This window comes from Peromyscus leucopus, chromosome 13 (assembly GCF_004664715.2).
Source record: "Peromyscus leucopus breed LL Stock chromosome 13, UCI_PerLeu_2.1, whole genome shotgun sequence".
In the NCBI taxonomy this organism is placed as follows: domain Eukaryota; kingdom Metazoa; phylum Chordata; class Mammalia; order Rodentia; family Cricetidae; genus Peromyscus; species Peromyscus leucopus.
This window is the reverse complement of record NC_051074.1, coordinates 47,045,867-47,066,657: the sequence shown is the minus strand read 5'-3', so window position 1 is coordinate 47,066,657 and position 20,791 is coordinate 47,045,867. Positions and strand designations below refer to the sequence as shown.

The following is a 20,791-nucleotide window of genomic DNA, read 5'->3' as shown; positions in this document are numbered from 1 at the left end:
TGGTTAGTCCTGGCCAGATGTAGGCAGACTGCCCGCTTGGTAACAGTTTAGTTGTCCATGGTCATGGAGCTAGAGTCTACTGTCTTTGAAGACTCCTACAGAGTAAGTGTCTAGCTGACTCTATTGCTAGATGGCATGACTTTTTTTTTTTTTTTTAATGGTTTCTTGATATGACTTTGGAAGATACCAAATTGTAAGATGTTTAGTAAGTAAAGTATACTGTGGTATTTGAAAAGGATTTATGTTGACTTGGTACCTGCCCTGGATAGCTATCTTCACCTTAATGGTGATAAGGCTAGAGGTAGGTTAGAGGAGTATCGTATGTTTTCTTTGATGTTGATAAAGCATTTGATTGACCTAGACAACAATGAAATATGTAAAAGAGGTAGTTGAAGTCAATGGTCATATGTATTTGTTAAAAGCATAGGCTGTGCTGTGGTGATCTGGGAGATGGCTCAGCGGGTAAAGGTGCTTGTCACTAAGCCTGATGACCTGGGTTCCATCCCTGGCACCCGCATGATGGAAAACAAGAACCAATTCACGGAAGTTGCCTTCTGGCTTCCACATGTTTGTTATGGCGTAGGCATGTGTCCCTCCCTGCCCCACCCCCCAATTTAGGACAACTCAGGCTATGGAGTCCAGATTAGCTTTATAACAGTCTGTCGCTTGTTTAAAATGCTAAAATGACTATTATCAATTTGACACCAATATTAGAGGATATCCTAAGTTATCCTATAGGGCTTTGCTTACTCATAGTCAAGATTGTTCAGCACTCACTAGTGCAGATTACTAGTATAGGATAATAGGTTTCATTGTGATTTTTCACATATTCATAAAGTATATTTGTGTTAGTTAGATGGTACAAAGTGATGCAATGATATATGTATATGAAGGAATGAGTCAATAAAACCAGTTAACATCTGACATCTCAGTAACCAACCATTTTTTTTATGACAAGGACCTTCAAAATTTACTTTCTTAATAATTTTGAAACATCTACTATACATTATTAAATTGCAGGCATCTTGCTATAAAGTAGATTTCAGTTCCCCTACCTAACTGAAACTTCCTACCCTAGACCAATACTTCCCCATTCTCTACTCCGTGGCCTCTGACGCCTACTGTTCTGCCCACTGTGACCTTTATTTTTGTATGGAAACATGCAAAGCATAGTGTGTTTGGTAAGTGTAGGAGTTCAGTAGTGCTCTTATTAATATTGACATATAGTTGTGTCGCTTGCTTGAATGATTGCACAAAATATTGAAATGATCATTGTCAATTTGATACCAGCAGGAAGAAGATGCTCCCAGGTTTTGTTATAGGGCTTGTCACGTCCATAGTCAGTTTGTTCAGCACTTGGTGTGTGAGGGCTTGGGGCATATGTTTATATGAGGTCTTGTATGTATGTGTATGTGTATGTGTGGGGGAGGCCAGATGCCAGCATTAGGTGTCATCCTCAGTATTGCTCTTCAGCTTAGTTTCTGAGACAAGGTGAACCTGGAACTCACTGATTTGGTTAGACTGCCTGGCCGATAGGCCCTAGGGATCCTCCTGCCTCTACTTCCTCAGTACTGGCATTACAGGTATGTGCTGCTGCATTCAAACTTTTACACGAGCGCTTGGGATCCAGACCCAGCTTGGTCACACTCTCATGCTTGTGTGGCTAGCACTTTGCAGACTGAGTTATCTCTTCAGTTTCTGTTCAATACTTTATAAACGTTTTTCATTTTCATTTTTTTTGTATATTGGTGTTTTGCCTGCATGCGTGTATGTGCACCATGTGTGTGCCTGGTGCCCACAGAAGCCAGAAGAAGCTAGTGGATTTCCTGGAATTAGAGTTAGAGATGTTTGTGAACCACCGTGTGGGTGCTGAGAATTGAACCTAGGTTCTTTGAAAGAGCAGCCAGTGCTCTTAACCACTGAGCCAACTCTTCAGCTTCTGTTCAGTAGTTTTTATAACTGTGTAGTAACTGTCTAGAATAATGAGTTTCATTGTGATATTTTCATATATGCATATAACATATTTTGATTGTATTTTCTAAAAATAGTTCTAAGAAAGTGTTGGTTATGGGCCAGTGAGCTAGCTCAGTGAGTAAAGGCATTTCCTGCCATGCCTGAGGACTCAAGTTCAGTCTCTGGGCCCCACATGGTGCATGGAGACAATCGATTTCCTCAAATTGTCCTCTGATCTGGAGATACGCACTGTGACAGGTACACACACACACACACACACACACACACACACACACACACACGCACAGGCACATGCACACACACAAATGTAAAAGTATTGAATTATTCATCATATTGGGGCAGAGTGTGATCAACTTTTTGGGGTCTACATTTTTTGTGTATTTCAAATCCACATTTATTTTTTTTTGTTTTGTTTTGTTTTTTGAGACAGGGTTTCTCTGTGTAGCTTTGTGCCTTTCCTGGATCTCACTCTGTAGTCTAGGCTAGCCTCGAACTCACAGAGATCCACCTGCCTCTGCCACCTGAGAAAATAAACATTTCTTTAAATATAGAAGGCATGAAGCCAGATGGGAGTGGTATGTACCTTTAATCCCAGCACTTGGGAGGCAGAAGCAGCTGGATCTCAGTGAGTTCGAGGCCAGCCTGGGCTACAAAGCGAGTTCTAAGACAGCCAGGACTGTTACATAGAGGAACCCTGTCTTGAAGAAACAAACAAACAAACAAACAAATCTAGAGGCATGGCTGACACTAAATCGCAGAGTTGGAATTGTAGAGTTTTGTGAAGCGGCAGACTGACCTTAAGATGAAATGCGGTACATTCCAAATAAAACAGTGTAGTCACACATAACATGTTTACTGTGAATGCTCTGGAGAATGCCACTTGAGTGATTCATGTGATCAGGACCAAGGTTTTATACAGTGTACATCAAATGGCCAGGATTGGTTTATTCAGGAAATGGGCATGAGAAGAGATGATTATACACTTGAATTATCTGAAGATTTATTCATGTAGCAAAAGTCCTCTCCCTTCCTGTCCTAATGCAATGTATTTCATTAGCAGCACTGAAATGACTGGCGGTGTGGTCCAGTGTAAGTTCTGGGGTCTGTCCTGATGGATGAATAGAGCTGGCTTGGCAGGGTCTTATAGTAGTTGAAATCTTTGTTGTGTTAAGACTAAGGGGAGTTGAACTATTTAAAATGGAGAAATGAAGGCTTAATGCCATTGTCCCTAATGTATCTGAAGAGTATCTGAGAGGAAAGATGTATGTGGAAGAGTCAGGTTCAATAGTCAGGAGTAGTGAGCTTTTGCCACATGGCTTTGGAGGTGTTTAAGTTGGGTCTGAATGTCCACCTGTCAGAGTTATAGACAGATACTGACATCTGGTGAGAGATTAGGTAGATTTAATGTCCTTCAGGCTTTCTTTTAGCTCCAAATCTGAAATGTAAGTGTAGCTATAGAATTTTAAAGTTGTGAGAGTTATCCTTTAGCTCATTCAGTGAGATTATTAAAGAAGAGGGTCTACCACCAGAAAGAGGATAATTATTAGGTGGATCTGATTGGTTGTTTGCAACCTTGGTAGTCTTAGTTTGCAATTTGAGGACTTAAGAGCTTCTAATACCTGTACTTGCTTTCACAGTTCCCTCTCTCTAGCCTTTATTGTACTAGTGAGAATTCCTGTTTGTCTTACAAAGCTGAAATATGAGGAAACATTTTGCTCTGTGGTACTTAAGTTGAACACTGATTGCTAACAAGTAAAGATTGCCAGAGTAACTTAGAGGTTTGTGAATGAACTGTTCCTTTGCATATGTGGGCAAGGATGGCTGGCTTTATCTTTTCATGAGGTGGAAGCCAGTCCTTACTAGTTCTTTTCTTGTGGATTAACCTTTCTTTCTTTCTTTCTTTCTTCCTTCCTTCCTTCCTTCCTTCCTTCCTTCCTTCCTTCCTTCCTTCCTTCCTTCCTTCCTCTCTCTCTCTCTCTCTCTCTCTCTTTCTTTCTTTCCTTCTTTCCTTCCTTCCTTCCTTCCTTCATTCATTCATTCATTCATGTATTTATGTATTTTATGCATATGAATGCTTTATCTGCATGTATGTCCGCAAGCCAGAAGAGGGCATCAGATCCCATTTTAGATGATTATGACCCAATGTATGGTTGGGGGATTTGAACTCAAGACCTCAGGAAGAATAGCCAGTGAGTGCTCTTAACCACTGAGCCATCTCTCCAGCCTAGCCCTTTATTTCTTAATGGCTGAAGAAATTTGGATTTTTAAAACTACTGAAATATCCATACTAAAAAACATTGCTCTTGAATTTTATATCATGTAAGAAAGCCTCAAAATCTTCAACACTTAGTGTCCAGATTTCTGGTTTAGTAATTTTTCATTTTTTTGAAGATTTGTATTATTGAAATATATCTTACTTTGTGTTGTAAGCAGGATTCTGAACCGTTCTTAGAAAATTAGTAACTAGAGCTTGACACAGGTAAAAGCTATGGCTTTGTAAGCCCTTTGAGTGGACTTCCTATGCATAGAAAACATGGGATTGAGGAGCAAGTGAAACATACCACAGAGAAACACTGGATCAGATCTAGAATGTGGGACATCATATAGGACATTTGCCTGGTTCTTTCAAAATTTATTCTCATCATGCAAAGAAGGTAGGAGATGTCTTCTAGATAAGAAGAGAAGGAGGAGGCATGGCAGGCAGATTCCATGTGTGAACTTGATAGGATCCAGTTTCCAAGGGTATATCTATGAAAGACACTGTGAGAATAGGTGAATTTGAGTATGGGTCAGTTCTGTGATTGTTACAGTATTGTATGTTTTCGTAAGTATGTAAATGATGGGGTGGCTATAGAGAAGAGAGCCCTTGTTTAAAGAGAGACATACTGATAATGCTATTTGAAAAGTGTTGTGTGCTACTTGAACTAATTGGGATAACTTACATTTAAAATTTTCTATTTACATGTATGTGTGAGTGGGGGTGTAGTGTGCTGTGAAACTGGAATTACAGACAGTTGTGAGCCGTCATGTCGGTGCTGGGGATCGAACCCAGGTTCTCTGGAAAAACAGCAGATGTTCTTAACCCCTGAGCCGTTTCTCTGGCCCCAGGGTAACTTTAAAGCATGTGCAGATATATAGAGAAAACAGATAGGACAAGTCTTAAAAATTACTGAATCCAGGTGGACAGTATACAGGACTTTTTATGGATTTAAAAATTTCCACAATGTGAGGAGTAAACCATGATTTCTGGAATTTGATATCTTAAGTTTTAGTATGAGAAGTAGGATTTTAAAGAACAATGCATTAGTTGAACTAACAGGATTTGGCATTGGTTATTTCTGACAGGAATAAAGTATAGAAATAAATCATATCTACATACCTGATTGTATTGCATGATGCACTTCAGTTTTCTTTCTTTTTTAAAAATTATTTATTTATTTTGGTTTTTCGAGACAGGGTTTCTCTGTGTCGCTTTGCGCCTTTCCTGGATCTCGCTCTGTAGACCAGGCTGGCCTCACAAAGATCCGCCTGGCTCTGCCTCCTGAGTGCTGGGATTAAAGGTGTGCGCCACCACCACCTGGCCTTTTTTTTTTAAAAATTATTTATTTTTATTTTATGTACATTGATGTTTTTCCTGCATGTATGTCAGCAGGAAACTGGAAGTTACTGAGAGTTGTGAGCCACCATGTGGGTGATGGGGACAGAACCCCGGTTCTCTGGAAGAACAGCTAGTGCTCTTAACCGATGAGCCATCTTTCCAGCCCCTGCACTTCAGTTTTCTAAATAAAACATTTTCTCTGCTTCCTGTCTGAAAGGGTGAATGTATTAGCATGGAAATGAACTCAGAACACATTTTGTGGAGAATATTCACATTAAAGTAGTTAAGCATTGTGGTTTAATTTGCATAGTGGAAAGAACTCTGAGTGTGTTTAAAGGACAGTTCATTTGCAGAGTTTCACTTGTAAGGTGTCTAGAATTATAATGCTTTGAAAGCATTCAGAGTGTATTCATCAGTTATCTTCTGGCAAACATTTGGTAGTAAGCTAGAAATTTAAAAAAAAACCTGATTTTAAAATGCATCAACAAAAATTCCTTGAATGATGTCTTTATTCTCTGCCATATGAATTTATTTTGTTGCATATATCCTGAAGTTTAAAAAATTTGTACTGTTTTCTTCGGTGGCTTCTTCTTATAAAGTATTTTGTATATAGATCATCATTATTTGTTAAATAATGCAGTAATACATGAGGAAAGTGGTAAAATATTTTAAGGCTTATGCTAATCACTAAGTCTTTGCTTTTTTATTTATGTTTTCTAAAGGAAGGAGAGTTCATTCTGCAGCTCTTTTGAGTGACCGTGACTCAGGAATGCAGATTTAGGTTACCCCAATTTACAAGTTTCAACAAGGAAGCAGTTTTCTAAATTAGTTCTGTTTTGGCAACTAAACATCATTTGGAAAAAATCTGTTAAAATGTCTGACGTTTGAACCAAGGCAAATGGTTTAATGGTTCTGTTGTCAATTTAAGTTACTGAAAATAGTTTACTATAAAATATATAGAACATGTGTAAAGAGGCATTTTAGTGAAAATATTTCTTATGTTTGCTGGGCAGTGATGAGTTTCGTAGGAGTAATTTACACTTCTGTGTGGGTGTTTTGCTGCATAATTATGCTGGCATATTGAAGTCATATGTTCCTTCCTCTTCTCTCTTCTCTTCCTGGTTTGCAGAGTATTTGGTTTCTGACGCTGGAGGACAGCAGCTCTCAATAAGTGATGCCTTCATCAAAGGTAATTTTACAAACAATGTCTGTTTCATGATGATGTGCTTGAGGATTTAGGACATTGATTAACAGAAAGCGCTGAAAATATATTTAATTACTATCATAGGAACATGATTTTAAATGTGTAGAATGACTTTTGAGTACGTTAGAAGTCAAGAATATAAATTTGGTCTTGGTTTGAGAAGGGGACCTTTAATTTAAAAATGATTGTTTAGTTTTTTTTTTTAAAGGAAGGGAAGCATCCAAACTCTTTTCTTTTCTTTTTTTTTTTTTTTATGTACATTGGTGTTTTGCCTGCAGGTATGTCTGTATGAGGGCATCAGATCCCCTGGAACAGGAGTTATGACAGTTGTGAGTTGCCATATGGGTGCTAGGAATTGAACCTGGGTCCTCTGGAAGAGCAGTCAGTGTTCTTAACCACTGAGCCATCTCTCTAGCCCGATTGTTTAAATTTTTGAATAGAGTTTGCATTTCATATTTTTGAAGGCATTATCTTAATAGTAAATATTGATATACATATTGTCAAGGATTGCCTCTTTGCCAAAGAGCTCACAAGTGAGCTTATCACTTGAATTTCATGTTCACCCTGTGGAGTTGGGAAGAGAAGTAGGCAAACAGAATAAAGCACTAAATCTATTGATCAGTTTCATTGGGACTAAAGAAGAGTAGATGAATACAAACCTCTCCTACCTTTACCTGTAACTCCCGTGGGGAAAAGACAAAGGGAGAAAAGGACCCTTCTCTGGTCTTGTCTTCTCAGTTCCTGGGGTTTTAGAAAAAGAGAGAAGTGGGGCAAGAAAAGGATCCTTCTCTGGTCTTGGTCTTCTTAGTTCCTGGGCTTTTAGAAAAAGAGAGAAGTCGGGCTGTTTGGAACAAGGGAGGCTGGTGGCAGCTGATCGGGCTTGACCGTCTGTCTAAATGCACCTCCTCACATCTGGTTCAACTAGAAATTTATAGACTGGCTCTTCATGTAAGTGAAAAGTGCCAGCCTTGTGCCTCATGTTCCATGACACATGCTTTATAGAAGTTGGTTTGCTTTAAAAGAGAAAGCATTAGAATTTCCTGTCTGTCTTTCTATTTGTTCAGTCATACTATTCAATGGTTATTTAATGAACACATGTTTTGTAAAACATTTTTTTAAACTTTTTGTAATCCATTTTGTCGTTTTAAAAGTTACTATTTTTATTTTTTTAAGTCATGTAACCAAAAAAAAAAAAAAAAGTTCCTGAAAAGCTGGGCGGTGGTGGCTCACACCTTTAATCCCAGCACTCGGGAGGCAGAGACTGGTGGATCTCTGTGAGTTCGAGAGGCCAGCCTGGTCTACAGAGTGAGATCCAGGACAGGCACCAAAGCTACACAGAGAAACCCTGTCTCGAAAAACCAAAAAAAAAAAAAGTCACATATAAGTGTGTGTGTCTACATGTGTTTATGTGCATGTGAGTGCAGGCACCTGCGGAAATGTGGGGTGTTAGAACCCCCAGAGCTGGAGTTACAGATGGTTGTGAGCTGCCTAATATGGATTCAGGGAACTGAACTCTAGTCTTCTGGAAGAGCAGCAAATGCTCTTAACTTAGGAACCATCTTCCCAGACCCCAAAGCAATGTAGACGAAGCTGGCCTCAAGATCATAGAGATCTGCCCTTGTTTGCTTTCTGAGTTCTGGGATTAAAGTTGTGTACCATCATCCCCAATCATTTCACTCTTTAAAAATTCAAAGACTTTTCAAAGTCTTATATAAATTATTTACTGTGTTTTATTTAGTATAATTTCTTCATGATGTATTTTTTTAGTTAATTTTGTTTTATAGCCTGTATTGTAAAGTACAGTGGAGGATACTGTCATCTGGGGTGGGGGGGGGTCCATGAGAGTTTTTCTCTGTCATTGTCACCTTCAGATTGCAGTTGAATGTGGTTTTCAGGTTATGATTTTATGTGCAGAATCTGCATTCTTATTGACTCTCTAAAACAAACAGGATGGAAAAACACCATTCTGTTTGTCTTTCAGAATTTATGTTGATACTCTTGGCTGAGAGTCCTTGTTCCTTCAAGTTGCTTTTCATAGCTGTGCTCAGATTTTGGCTGATGCCAGTTGTGTCTGGGTTCTGCTTACCAAGCAGGGTCTTCCATGTGCTAGAGAAGTGCTGTACTTCAAGCCTTGTTTCTGTATTTTAGTGTTTTGATGTATGTATGTATGTATGTATGATCACATATTTTATTAATATTTTAAGTGTGTGTTGATTACAGGTCTTTGCCATTTTATAGCAATAATTTATATTGGCCAACTTAAGATACTCTTATTTTCTAAGTGTATGGGTTGATGATGTAAAACATGACAGTGAAGTACTAACTTCTTATTTTGTGTTTAGAATCCTTATTTAATCGACGAGTAGAGGAAAAATCCAAAGAGTTGCCTTTCACCCCTTTGGGCTGGCATCATAACAACCTGGAGCTCTTGCGGGAGGAGAATGAGGAGAAGCAAGCCATGGAAAGGCTGCTGTAAGGCACTAGATTTCTATTTTTCATTCTTTTTCCCTATAAAGTGGAAAATACTAATATAAAGTGTATTCTGACTTCTGAGGAAGTAGCTCATAAAACAGAGTCCTAAACTGATTGTTTCCATTTTAATTTATGTGTTAAAATTTTAATTCAGCAGTTTGTAGGTGCTTTGTTAGTTGGAAGATATTCACAGATTTTATTTGTGTACAGAATCATTATGGTGAAGATATGTTGAAAGAATAAAATTGACATGGAAGATCTTACCTGTGAGCCATAATTGGAATGTCTATGTCTTTGTAGAGTGCTTCTTGTGTCCTTAGTACTAACTGTGCAAACTTGTTTTTGTAACGTTTTGTAGTTCAGCTAATCATAACCACATGATGGCACTACTCCAGCAGTTGCTTCATAATGAGTCATTGTCATCATCTTGGAGGGACATCATTGTGTCACTGGTTTGCCAGGTTGTTCAGACAGTCCGACCTGATGTCAAGCACCAGGATGATGACATGGATATCCGCCAGTTTGTCCACATCAAGAAGGTACACTCTGCTAATGTTTGCTGATGCTAGGAACTGATGGCGCAGGCCTAATAGTCATTTATCTCTTAATGGTGATCTGAAAGGAGCCATTACCATGAGGCTGTCTGCTCTGTTAACAATACAAGTAGAGCTCTTGGTAGCCACTCCCAGGAAGTGAGAGGTGCATGGAAAGAGAGAGTTGGGTGTGTGGTGAGGATCAAAGTAAATATAGTTTCTTCCTTTCTTGTTTGTTTGTTTGTTTTTTTTTTTTTGGTTTTCCGAGACAGGGTTTCTCTGTGTAGCTTTGCGCCTTTCCTGGAGCTCACTTGGTAGCCCAGGCTGGCCTTGAACTCACAGAGATCCGCCTGGCTCTGCCTCCCGAGTGCTAGGATTAAAGGCGTGCGCCACCACCGCCCGGCAGTTTCTTCCTTTCTTAATGCTTCTTTTTTTTTTTTTTTTTGGTTTTTCGAGACAGGGTTTCTCTGTGTAGCTTTGCGCTTTTCCTGGAACTCACTTGGTAGCCCAGGCTGGCCTCGAACTCACAGAGATCCGCCTGCCTCTGCCTCCCAAGTGCTGGGATTAAAGTCATTTTTTTTTTTTTTTTTTTTTTTTTTTTTTCGAGACAAGGTTTCTCTGTGTAGCTTTGCGCCTTTCCTGGAACTCACTTGGTAGCCCAGGTTGGCCTCGAACTCACAGAGATCCGCCTGCCTCTGCCTCCCGAGTGCTGGGATTAAAGGCATGCGCCACCACCGCCCGGCGGAAAGTCATTTATGAGAAAGTCTGCTCTCATAGACTACTGTCACTGTCATGAGGAAAAGCAGTGGGTAATTGCTTTCGTTAGATAATACTAAGTTCTGAATATATGTTTTACTTGTAATATTTAATGTTAAACTAGTGCCGTAGATACCAGCTTATTTAGTCATTAAGTACTTTAGAGTAGCATCTATGATGTTGGAGAGTAGAGGGTGGGAAAACAAACAGTCATGATGAGCTAGCTAATCATGCGATGAACTATATTCTGCACCTTTTTGCCCATACTTAATTATGTTCATTATGTTAACAGTTCAATGATGTAAAGACATAATAAATAATAGTCATCTGATGAAGTCTGAGGGTACACCACTGGTTTTTATTGTTTTCTTGTTTTATTAGATCCCAGGTGGAAAGAAATTTGATTCCGTGGTTGTCAATGGCTTTGTTTGTACCAAGAACATTGCACATAAAAAGGTAATGAACTTCAGTTCAACAGTGAAACTCAGCAGACCATGGCTATGTGTTAAGCTCATATGTTGGAATTTCTTAACTATGGAAGTCAAGGAGATGTTGAAGGGGTCCTAAGCCACATGTTTCATAGAGGTGAAAGTTTGGAGGTTTCAGGAAGATCTCCCAGAGCTGATGAGTTGGAATTTGAATATGGGAATTCACAAGACAGAAGGCTGCAGAGGGAAAGTCAGGTTCCAGACCAACAGAGGGCAGGATACTGGTATCATGTCTCCCTAGACCCTGCCTCCAGGCAGGGTTTTTCTGAAAGACTGCATTCCTTCAAATGGTTTAGTTTTCTACAACTGGTCTTCCTGCAGAATTGTCATCATTATTTTCTTATGCTTCTCACCCATTATACCTCTACCCTCAGCTCCAAAGCATCTTTCGAGCACTAGCACAAGATAGGAGGTTAGGTTGGATATTGAATATTTGGGAATCTCTAGATGCAGGAGTGTGAAATGCTGCAATGTCAGACAAGACTGAAGGAAGCAGGCAGGCTCTGTGTGTTCCACCAAGGGCTTGAGCTTCTGAGGGTCTTTGAGTCTCAAAGTACAGTGTCTATCAGGATTTTCTGGGCTCCCCACTATGTGGACCCTTAAACTTTCTCACTCAGTCGGTTTGAGGGAGTTGGAAAGGGTAGATGAGTGAGGGGAAGGATAGTCTTGCATTGCAAGTGGGCACTAGGGATATTTCAGTGTCATCCGCTGGTCGTCACATTAAAGCACGTTTTTACTGATTTATTTTCTGTGTGTTTTGCTCCCATGTATGCCTGTGCACCATGTGTGTACCTGGTGTCCATGGAAGTCAGAAGAGGGCTTTGGACCCCCTGGAACTGGAATTACAGATGGTTGTGAGCAGCCATGGGTGCTGGGAATTGTACACCAAGTGCTCTTAACTGCTGAGCCATGTCTTCACCGCTCTGGTCTTTACAATTTGAGGAACTATAGCAGCGTTCTCAGATCTTGCTCTGCTTCATGAACATCAAGGAAACATTCTAAAACTAGGCTACCTTGGCCTCATCATAGGAGACATTGAGTACTTCTGGAAGCGTTGAGACGACCGTCTAGGCTGAGAACGTCGATGGCTGAACTGCAGTCCAGTGTTTACTCTTTTCTAAGGACAGATTAATGCACTGTCTCTGAGTTGTTGCAGGGTGTTGGTGCAGGCTCTCAAGGGAATGCTGAAATCTGTGGTGCTTGAGCTCTTTATATAAGCTATTGAATACTTTTCCTATAGACTTCAAATCATCTCTAGATGACTTACAATGGCTACTACAGTGTAAATGTTGTGTAAATAGTTGTTCTGCTGTAGTGTTTAGTCCCTAATAAATTATAATGATAGAAAAAGATACTTTGTGCATGCTTAGGACACACAGTCAGCTTCCCCCCCACCCCAGTCTTGCAGATATTTTCTATCCATAGTAGGTCAAATCCAGGATGTGGAAATTATTGGTATGGAGTGCTGACTAGAAGACATTTAGTCTTTAGAAAATTGTTAATGATCACTTATAAATAATATGCTGATATTCAATATTATTTCTTAGACATGGTCCAAAAATCATTGGTGTTTACATATATAATCTTATAAATCAGTATATTACTCTTTTAAGACAGAATGTCAAACCAAAATTAGTGATGTTTATTGAGTTAAGAGTAAGCATGTTAGCTGGGTGGTGGTGGCACATGCCTTTAATCCCAACAGTCAGGAGGCAAGGGTAGATGGATCTCTTGAGTTTGAGGCCAGCCTGATCTACAGAGCGAGTTGCAAAACTGTCAAAACTACACAGAGAAACCCTGTCTTGAAAAACTAAAAGGGGGGAAAGAAAAGACTAAATATGTGATGTCTTTCAGGAGTTGAAGACAATCATGTAGGAGAGGTAGAAATATATCCATGAATTATTGGTTTGCCTCACCGATCACATTCAGACAGTCTTTAATTTTAGAGCCTGGCTCTATTTGCCCAGTTAGTTACTGTCCTCAGAACCGTTTGCCAGTGTGGCCCGTGGAGTTTGGTGAGACTGAAAGCTTGACGGCAGGACCCAGGCTGTTCTGCTTGTGTTTTAGTTGCATGGTTGGAGTGGTGGCATGAATTTTGCTTTGAAAATAATCTAATGTTTTCTTTTTTAACTTCACATTATCCAGGTCAGCTTACCAATTTAAGATTGCTGAGGAATTTATTAGAATAATGTTCAAGTGCCATTAAATTCTTTTTTTCCTATTCTACTTTTGAAGTTTAGAAAGACTGAAATACACTTTCAAAGCTGCTGATCTAGAGTGTGCAAAATAGTCTGTTTATATACCCATCACCACCTAGGGCATGTTATTTCTTCTTACAGCATGAGAAATTAAAAAACAAAAACATGATATTAAATGTTTTAGTGTATAGTAAACAAAAACATAAGAGTAAAGAGGAATAGGTAAGAACAAGTTGATTTTGAAGAACTTGCTTTGAAAAAATTAAGCGAATAACCCAAAAGTAATTAATTAGAGTTTGATAATGCTAATTAGTAGGACTTATGAGCAATATGAATTTAAAATTATGATTAAGTCTATAAAGTGCAAACCTTTAACAAACTTTTTTTTTTTTTAGATGAATTCTTGTATTAAAAACCCCAAAATCCTTCTGTTGAAGTGTTCCATTGAGTATCTCTATAGAGAAGAAACTAAGTTTACTTGCATTGATCCTATTGTGCTTCAGGTAAGAATTTCTGGAAGAAATCATTTGATGGGATGGATGTTTACCTTTTGTGTTTCTTGCCACCCCTTAATTTGAAAAAACTTGTTACATTTCAAAAGTTAGTTGTACATGGCAGGTTTTTATTAGACTTTAGGAAGTAGCTCACCCAAATCTCCTTCACTCATTTCCAAAGTTCCAGAGTGTTAAAGGAGCACATGCTGTACTATCTCCCTGGGGTGTCTAAGCTCTCTGTTAAGAAACCAATTTTTTTCCTTTTAATGAAAATAAATTATTTTGTCATACAATATATCCTGATTATATACCTCTGCTCTTCCCAGTTCCTCTCTACCTCCCTTTCAGATCTGCTCTCTTTCTGTCTCTCATTAGAAAGAAACAGTCTTCTAAGAGATATCAACCAAACATGAATATAATACAAAAAATAAAATATAATAAAATGAAGCAAAACCTATTATATTGAGGTTGGACATGGCAACCCAACAAGAGGAAAAGAGTCCCAAGAGCAGGCACAAGAGTTAGAGACCTATTTGTTCTCACACTCAGGCATCCCATAAAAATAATAAGCTAATAGCTGTAATAGATACTCAGAGGACCTGGTGCAGACCTGTGCAGGCCCTGTGCTTGCTGCTTCAGTCTCTGTGAATTCATCATATGAGCCTTGCTTGGTTGATTCAGAGGGCCTTGTTCTCCTGGTGTCCTCCATCCCCTCTGGCTCTTACAGTCTTTCTGCTTCTTCTTCCGAGGGATTCCCTGAGTTCTGAGGGGAGGGATTTGATGGAGATCTCCCATTTAGACTCTCTCCAAATTATGTCTAGCTGTGGGTCTCTGCATCTGTTCCCATTGGCTGCTGGAGGAGCCTCTCTAATGATGACTGGATATGGCACTTACCTATGAGTATAGCAGAATATCATTAGGACCCCCTCCCCCCCATGCCTCCTAGCTGTCTCCCTTTACTCTCTCCTCTCATCCCCACCCTCCCCAGTCCCCCTGTGAGATAACCCAGACCCAAAAAGATAAATATGGTATATATTCACTTTTAAACTTATAAGTGGATATTGGCCATTAAGTAGATGATAACTTAAGGGCCATTCCACGAGAGGGAACCCATGCCTGACACTGACCTCTCTGGATCTGTGGATTGACATTGCTTGCCAATCCCACAAGTTTGGTGCCACCATTGCCCTAGCACATTTTGCAGGTAGGACAGATTAGAGGTCAGAGGTTTTGTGGCTGGGTTGGTCTCCATGTTTCTCTTTCAGTAGCCTACAGAGTACCTTCTCGCACCAGAGACTAGAATATAGGGGGTGAAGGCTCCATCTAGGTACCAGCTCGACCTCTTCATGAACAATGAGGTGTGTGGATGTTATCCTTAGCAATGGGGCCCTGTTGTGAGTTTGAGGAGAGCAACCCTTTGAATTAGCAGCAGCCTGGGTGGTTTGGATTTTGTTAACTTGGATATTCTCTCTCCATCTTTTAGTTAGTTTGAATAACTATCTTACTGATTTTTCTCAAAGAAGCAACTCTTTGTTTCTCTTTTATTGATTTTAGCTCTCAGTTTGATTATTTCTTGCCATCTATTCCTCTTGGGTGTGGTGATTACTTCTTTTTGTTCTAGAGCTTTCAGGTGTGCTGTTAAGTTGCTAGTATGAGATTTTTCCAAATTTTTTATATAGGCACTTAATGCTATCGATTTTATTGGAGTTTTACAAACAAAATTATTTCAAATGTTCTTGAATTAAATTTTAATAAGCATAGCCGGGTGGTGGTGGCGCACACCTTTAATCCCAGTACTCAGGAGGCAGAGGCAGGCGGATCTTTTTGAGTTGGAGGCCAGCCTGGGCTACCGAGTGAGTTCCAGGAAAGGCGCAAACCTTGTCTTGAAAAAACAAACAAACAAAAACCAAAAACCAAAAACCAAACCCAAAAATTTTAGTAAGCAGATTGGGAATTAATGTATTTCAGAAAATAAACATTTTACTAATAAAGGAAGAATTTGAGAATGTACAATTGTAGTATCTTTGTTTGTTTTGAAATAGTCTTTCTGCATATCCTAGGGTCATCTCAGACTCTAGAGTCTGGAGTTCTAGGCTTAAGGTGTATGCCAGCATGCTAAGCAAAAATGTATACTTTCTATAAGTAAAACAGAGAAAGAGAAGAAATGCCCCTCATAACAGCGGAGTTTATTTTGATAGAAATCTCATATGCTGAGGTGGCTGGGAATGGTTATACAGATTGCTGAAGAAATGCTTTGGGCACATGGAGTAGAAGTGGAAACATGCTCACTTTCAGTTGTCTCCTATGTGGGGACCAGAACCTTAGGAAACACTTAAGGATTTGTAATATTACCTCCGACTATTTGTTTTGAAATGACACTTTTATTATGGTGAAATTTCTTTTTCTTTTTTGGTTTTTCAGACAGGGTTTCTCGGTGTAACAGTCCTTGCTGCCTCAGACTCAGAGATCCACATGCCTCTGCCTCCCCAGTGCTGGGATTAAAGGTGTGCACTACCTCGCCCAGCTATTGTGGTGGTATTATATTAAGCATTATGTTTTAGAACTTGAGTTGTACTTGTTTGAAATAGACTATGATATTAGGAAATAGGTGAGGTAGCATTTGTCTGAGGGTTATTAGTTCTGACATCTAGAAAAGAGATGTTTGCCTGTTACAGACTGAAGAAGAAAGTCCATAATCATATCAAGTTAGAAATTGCTTTTATCATGACAGGTATAGGAAAAGGCTTTTTGCTGCTTAAAAGTCTAGTTTAAAATCTTTGGAGATTTATCTTACTGGGTTCTTAGTGCTTATTATTCACACAATACACATGTGCTTTACATGTTGCTAGGGTTGGACCCCAGGACCCTGAGTGTGTTAGGCATGTACTCTCCCACAGAGCTACATTTTCAGCAAATTATAGATTATCAAAATTTATTTCAAAATAAAATTTATTGGAGGATGAAGCTTGTCCTAAAACTTTTAAGTATAATGAATAGTTTAGAATTATGACTAAAATTCTTTGTTGTATTTGAATTTGTTACACACTTATTTGTGAATCAGAAATTATAGATTGGAAATTGATATCAACAGTCAGATTATCATGATATTTTAGTATGTCTAAATCTTGAATTGTACTAGGTTTTGTATTTCTGTTTTATCTACTTAGGAAAGAGAATTCTTGAAGAATTATGTTCAACGGATAGTTGATGTTCGACCCACATTGGTTCTAGTTGAGAAAACAGTGTCTCGGATCGCTCAGGACATGTTACTAGAACATGGCATTACTCTGGTCATTAATGTAAAGTCAGTGAGTGCTTTCCATATTTATTCACTCAAAAAAATCATGGCTTTTAAGTTAATATGCATGTATGGTAGGTATATAGCAATCCTTTTATTTGATGTACTGCTTACATTGAAAGGGGGAATCAGGTGTGGTAGCTCCTTCATTATTGAGATTGTGGACTCACACTGGAAGAAAGTGACCCTGTAACTGATCTCTTAGGTCTTTATGAGACCAAAGGTGGAATGGACGTTAGCCCATCAGCAAGTGCTTATTGGTGCTTCACTTCCCTCTGCAAAATGGAGGCTGCTTTTATGGAAGCTGATTTTTGTATTTGCTTGTTTGCCCATAGACTCTTGTACTAAGATATGGCTGTCCAAATGCTCTTTTAAAAAAAGATAATAAAATTAAGAATAAAAGAGAAGGTAAGGTCTCAGGTTGTACCTCTAGCAGGTCTGGAACTCAGTAATTAAATCAGAATGACCTCAAATGTGCACTGGTCCTCCTGCCTCTGCCTCCCAAGTGCTGGGTTATACAAGTGTACCACCATGCCATGCTCGTCTTTTGGTGATATTACCATGAGCATGGTTTGTTTTTGATTATTTAGCAAGTAAATTTGGCCTAATGTAGAATAAAAAAATTGTCATGTAATTGTTAAAATTAAGGAAATTGATTGTCAGCATTCTTTTGTTTTAATACTTCATGTACTTTTTAAGGTTAAATCTATTAAGAGTTTTTACTCATAGCTAATTCTGTAATACAATTTTTTTCTGTGTTGTAGCAAGTTTTAGAACGAATCAGTCGAATGACCCAAGGTGATTTAGTGGTGTCCATGGACCAGCTGCTCACTAAACCACACCTGGGCACTTGCCACAAATTTTATATGCAGATATTTCAGTTACCTAATGGTGAGTCATCTTAAGCATACATTCACTTGGGGATTTCAAGAAATGAATCAACTCCTAGCTAAATATAGTGTTGTTCACTCAGCAAGTGTTATTATCTGTTAGCATTGGTTAAGAGAGAGTAGTCCAATGTGGTCTTAATTCCTGTAAGGATTTTCTTTTTTTGTTGGTAATAAATTCTGTCTGGTCCTCTAGACTGTCATCTAAGTCTCTGAATTTTGTTTGTTTATTTGTAGAACAAACCAAAACACTGATGTTTTTTGAAGGCTGCCCACAGCACCTAGGGTGTACAATCAAGCTCAGAGGAGGCTCCGATTATGAGCTGGCTCGAGTTAAGGAGATCCTGATATTTATGATCTGTGTAGCTTATCATTCTCAACTAGAGATCTCCTTTCTCATGGATGAATTTGCTATGCCTCCAACATTAATGCAAAGCCCTTCATTCCATTCTCTGACTGAGGGACGTGGGGATGAGGGAGGGTCTCAGGAGCAGTTCGGTGGCAGCTCTCTGCCCCAGGACCCAGAGTGCCCTCCTGACTCTCTGTCTTCTGATGATAGCACTTTGTTGGAATCAAGGACTGTGCTTGAGAAGGGTGAGCCGGACAGTAAAAGTGTTACCCAGGCGGTTGCCTCTTTGAAGCATCAAGATTATACGACACCCACGTGCCCAGCAGGTATTCCGTGTGCTCTCTTTGCGTTGGTACCTGAATCGTTGTTGCCTCTTCATATGGATCAACAGGATGCTGTAGGAAATGAAGAGCCAGAGCCATTGCAGCAAACAGAGGAGCAGCAGGATCCCAAGAGCCAGATGAGAGCCTTCAGAGACCCTCTACAGGACGACACTGGAATGTACGTTACTGAGGAAGTCACCTCCTCAGAAGATACACGAAAGACTTACTCTCTCACATTTAAACAGGAATTAAAAGATGTGATCCTCTGCATCTCTCCAGTTATTACGTTCCGGGAACCCTTCCTTTTAACTGAAAAGGGGATGAGGTGCTCAACTCGGGATTATTTTCCAGAGCAGATTTACTGGTCTCCTCTCCTCAATAAAGAGGTGAAGGAAATGGAGATGAGGAGGAAGAAACAGCTGCTCAGAGATCTCTCTGGACTTCAGGGCATGAATGGCAGTGTTCAGGCCAAGTCTATTCAAGTTTTACCCTCACATGAGCTAGTGAGCACCCGGATTGCTGAACATCTGGGTGACAGCCAGAGCTTGGGTAGAATGCTGGCTGATTATCGCGCTAGAGGAGGAAGAATTCAGTCAAAACATTTGGACCCTTTTGTCCATTCAAAAGATGCATCGTGTACTTTAAGTGGCAAATCGGGAAACAAAACGGAATGTGATGAAGAGAGGGGGTTGATTCCAAGTGATGCCTTATGGTCAACGAAGGTAAGATGTCACTCTGGAGTGTTTGTGTAAGTTTAGAATTTTTTATGTGTTGAAAAATTACTGAAGCAAGATTTGAAAAATCAGTATAATAAATTGCATATGTTTATTAAGTATTTACTCGTTTGTTTTTTTTTTCTTCTTGAGTCTGATGACATTTATGTACGAAGTACAAAAGTGGATTCATAAGGTAATAAGACTGGGATTTTTGATTTCAGTATGCACTTGTAGTAAAGTAGGAAGGGCCTGAGTTAAGGGAAAGTAGGCAATTCTATCTGTATTGCTTATGTGTGATGCAGCTCTTGACTTTTCAGCGTTCTAAGATAGGTCTTTAGTTTCATTTTTTGTTGTTGTTGCTGTGATAAAATACCCGAAAAAAAAAGGCAGCTTATGGAAGAGTTTATTTAGCTTGTAATTCCAGGTTACAGCCCATAAGTAAGGTGAAGTCAAGGCAGCAGGGACTTGAAGCAACTTCTGATAGCACAACCACAGTCAAGAACAAAGAGAAAGAAATGCATATATGCTGCTTGCTTGTTGTGCTCAGTTCTGTTACTCCATTCTTAACAGTTTAGGACCTTTTGCTAGGAAATGGTGCCACCCACAGTGGACTGGGTCTTCCCACATTTTAACTTAGGACAATCACTCAGATGTGCCGTCATTCCAACCCAGTGTATATAATCCTTCCTTGAGACTCTTCTTCCCAGTTGATTGTAAATTGTGTCAAGGTGGCAGCTAAAGCTGATATTCACAGGTCTGGTTATGTGGTCCTGGCTGACTTTGAGTTCACAGCCCTCTCGCCTGTACCTCTGTAGTGCTATAATTATAGCTCTGTACCACCACAGCTAGCACTGTTGTTTTGATTGATAGTCATTGTGAGAGATGGAAATTTATTATTGAAAATAGACCTGTTTTAAGAAAGTGTGTGTGTGTATTGTGTATTTAACAGTAAAAATTTTATATTGTCATTTAACTATGCTCTTTTTTTGTTTAATTAGAAATTAAAGCTATTTAAAGAAGATTTACTTGTGGATAGATACATTACTAACAGTGAAACTAGTGAAGAAATCTATCATTAGATGTAATGCAATTCTGTAATAAAAAGATATCTAGTTTCACTGATAGTCAAGGAAGTGCTAAGTGGTGGTGCTAAACAATTGTTTTTGAGACCCACAAAAAGAACCATGGCTAATGAGATTCAAGAACTTTTGAATGCTTTGTCTAAATGTATAGAAAGTGATAAGGAGGTCTCTCCTACTTTAAATGCAAGTTTGTTACCCTTGACTCAGGATTCCAACTTCTCTATTCCTGCAGAATGAATTAAGTACGTCTGTGTGAGGTTGCTTGCTTGTTGTAATATATGTAAATATATCCATTTTTTTTTGTAGTTAAAAGGATTACATTATGTTTTGCAGATGTGACAAATACCTGGCACTAAACAGTTTGAGGGGGTTTATTTTAGCTTGTGATTTCATAGGTTTTGGTCCATACTCTTGACTCT

General features: G+C 39.2%; 1 protein-coding gene across 4 annotated transcripts in view; it reads left to right on the top strand.

Moving 5' to 3' along the window:
- Positions 1 to 20,791, top strand: part of Pikfyve (phosphoinositide kinase, FYVE-type zinc finger containing) — a 94,345-nt gene that overhangs the window by 39,593 nt on the left and 33,961 nt on the right. For all 4 annotated transcript variants that reach the window (XR_005092661.1, XM_028886712.2, XM_028886711.2 and 1 more), the window contains 8 exons: positions 6,702 to 6,761; positions 9,119 to 9,248; positions 9,607 to 9,787; positions 10,919 to 10,993; positions 13,619 to 13,726; positions 16,885 to 17,025; positions 17,780 to 17,906; positions 18,140 to 19,296. Coding sequence is in view for 3 of the 4 variants with exons in the window: in XM_028886712.2 (XP_028742545.1) it covers positions 6,702 to 6,761; positions 9,119 to 9,248; positions 9,607 to 9,787; positions 10,919 to 10,993; positions 13,619 to 13,726; positions 16,885 to 17,025; positions 17,780 to 17,906; positions 18,140 to 19,296 (1,979 nt within the window). In the remaining variant the exon portion in view is untranslated. The remainder of the gene's footprint in view (positions 1 to 6,701; positions 6,762 to 9,118; positions 9,249 to 9,606; positions 9,788 to 10,918; positions 10,994 to 13,618; positions 13,727 to 16,884; positions 17,026 to 17,779; positions 17,907 to 18,139; positions 19,297 to 20,791) is intronic.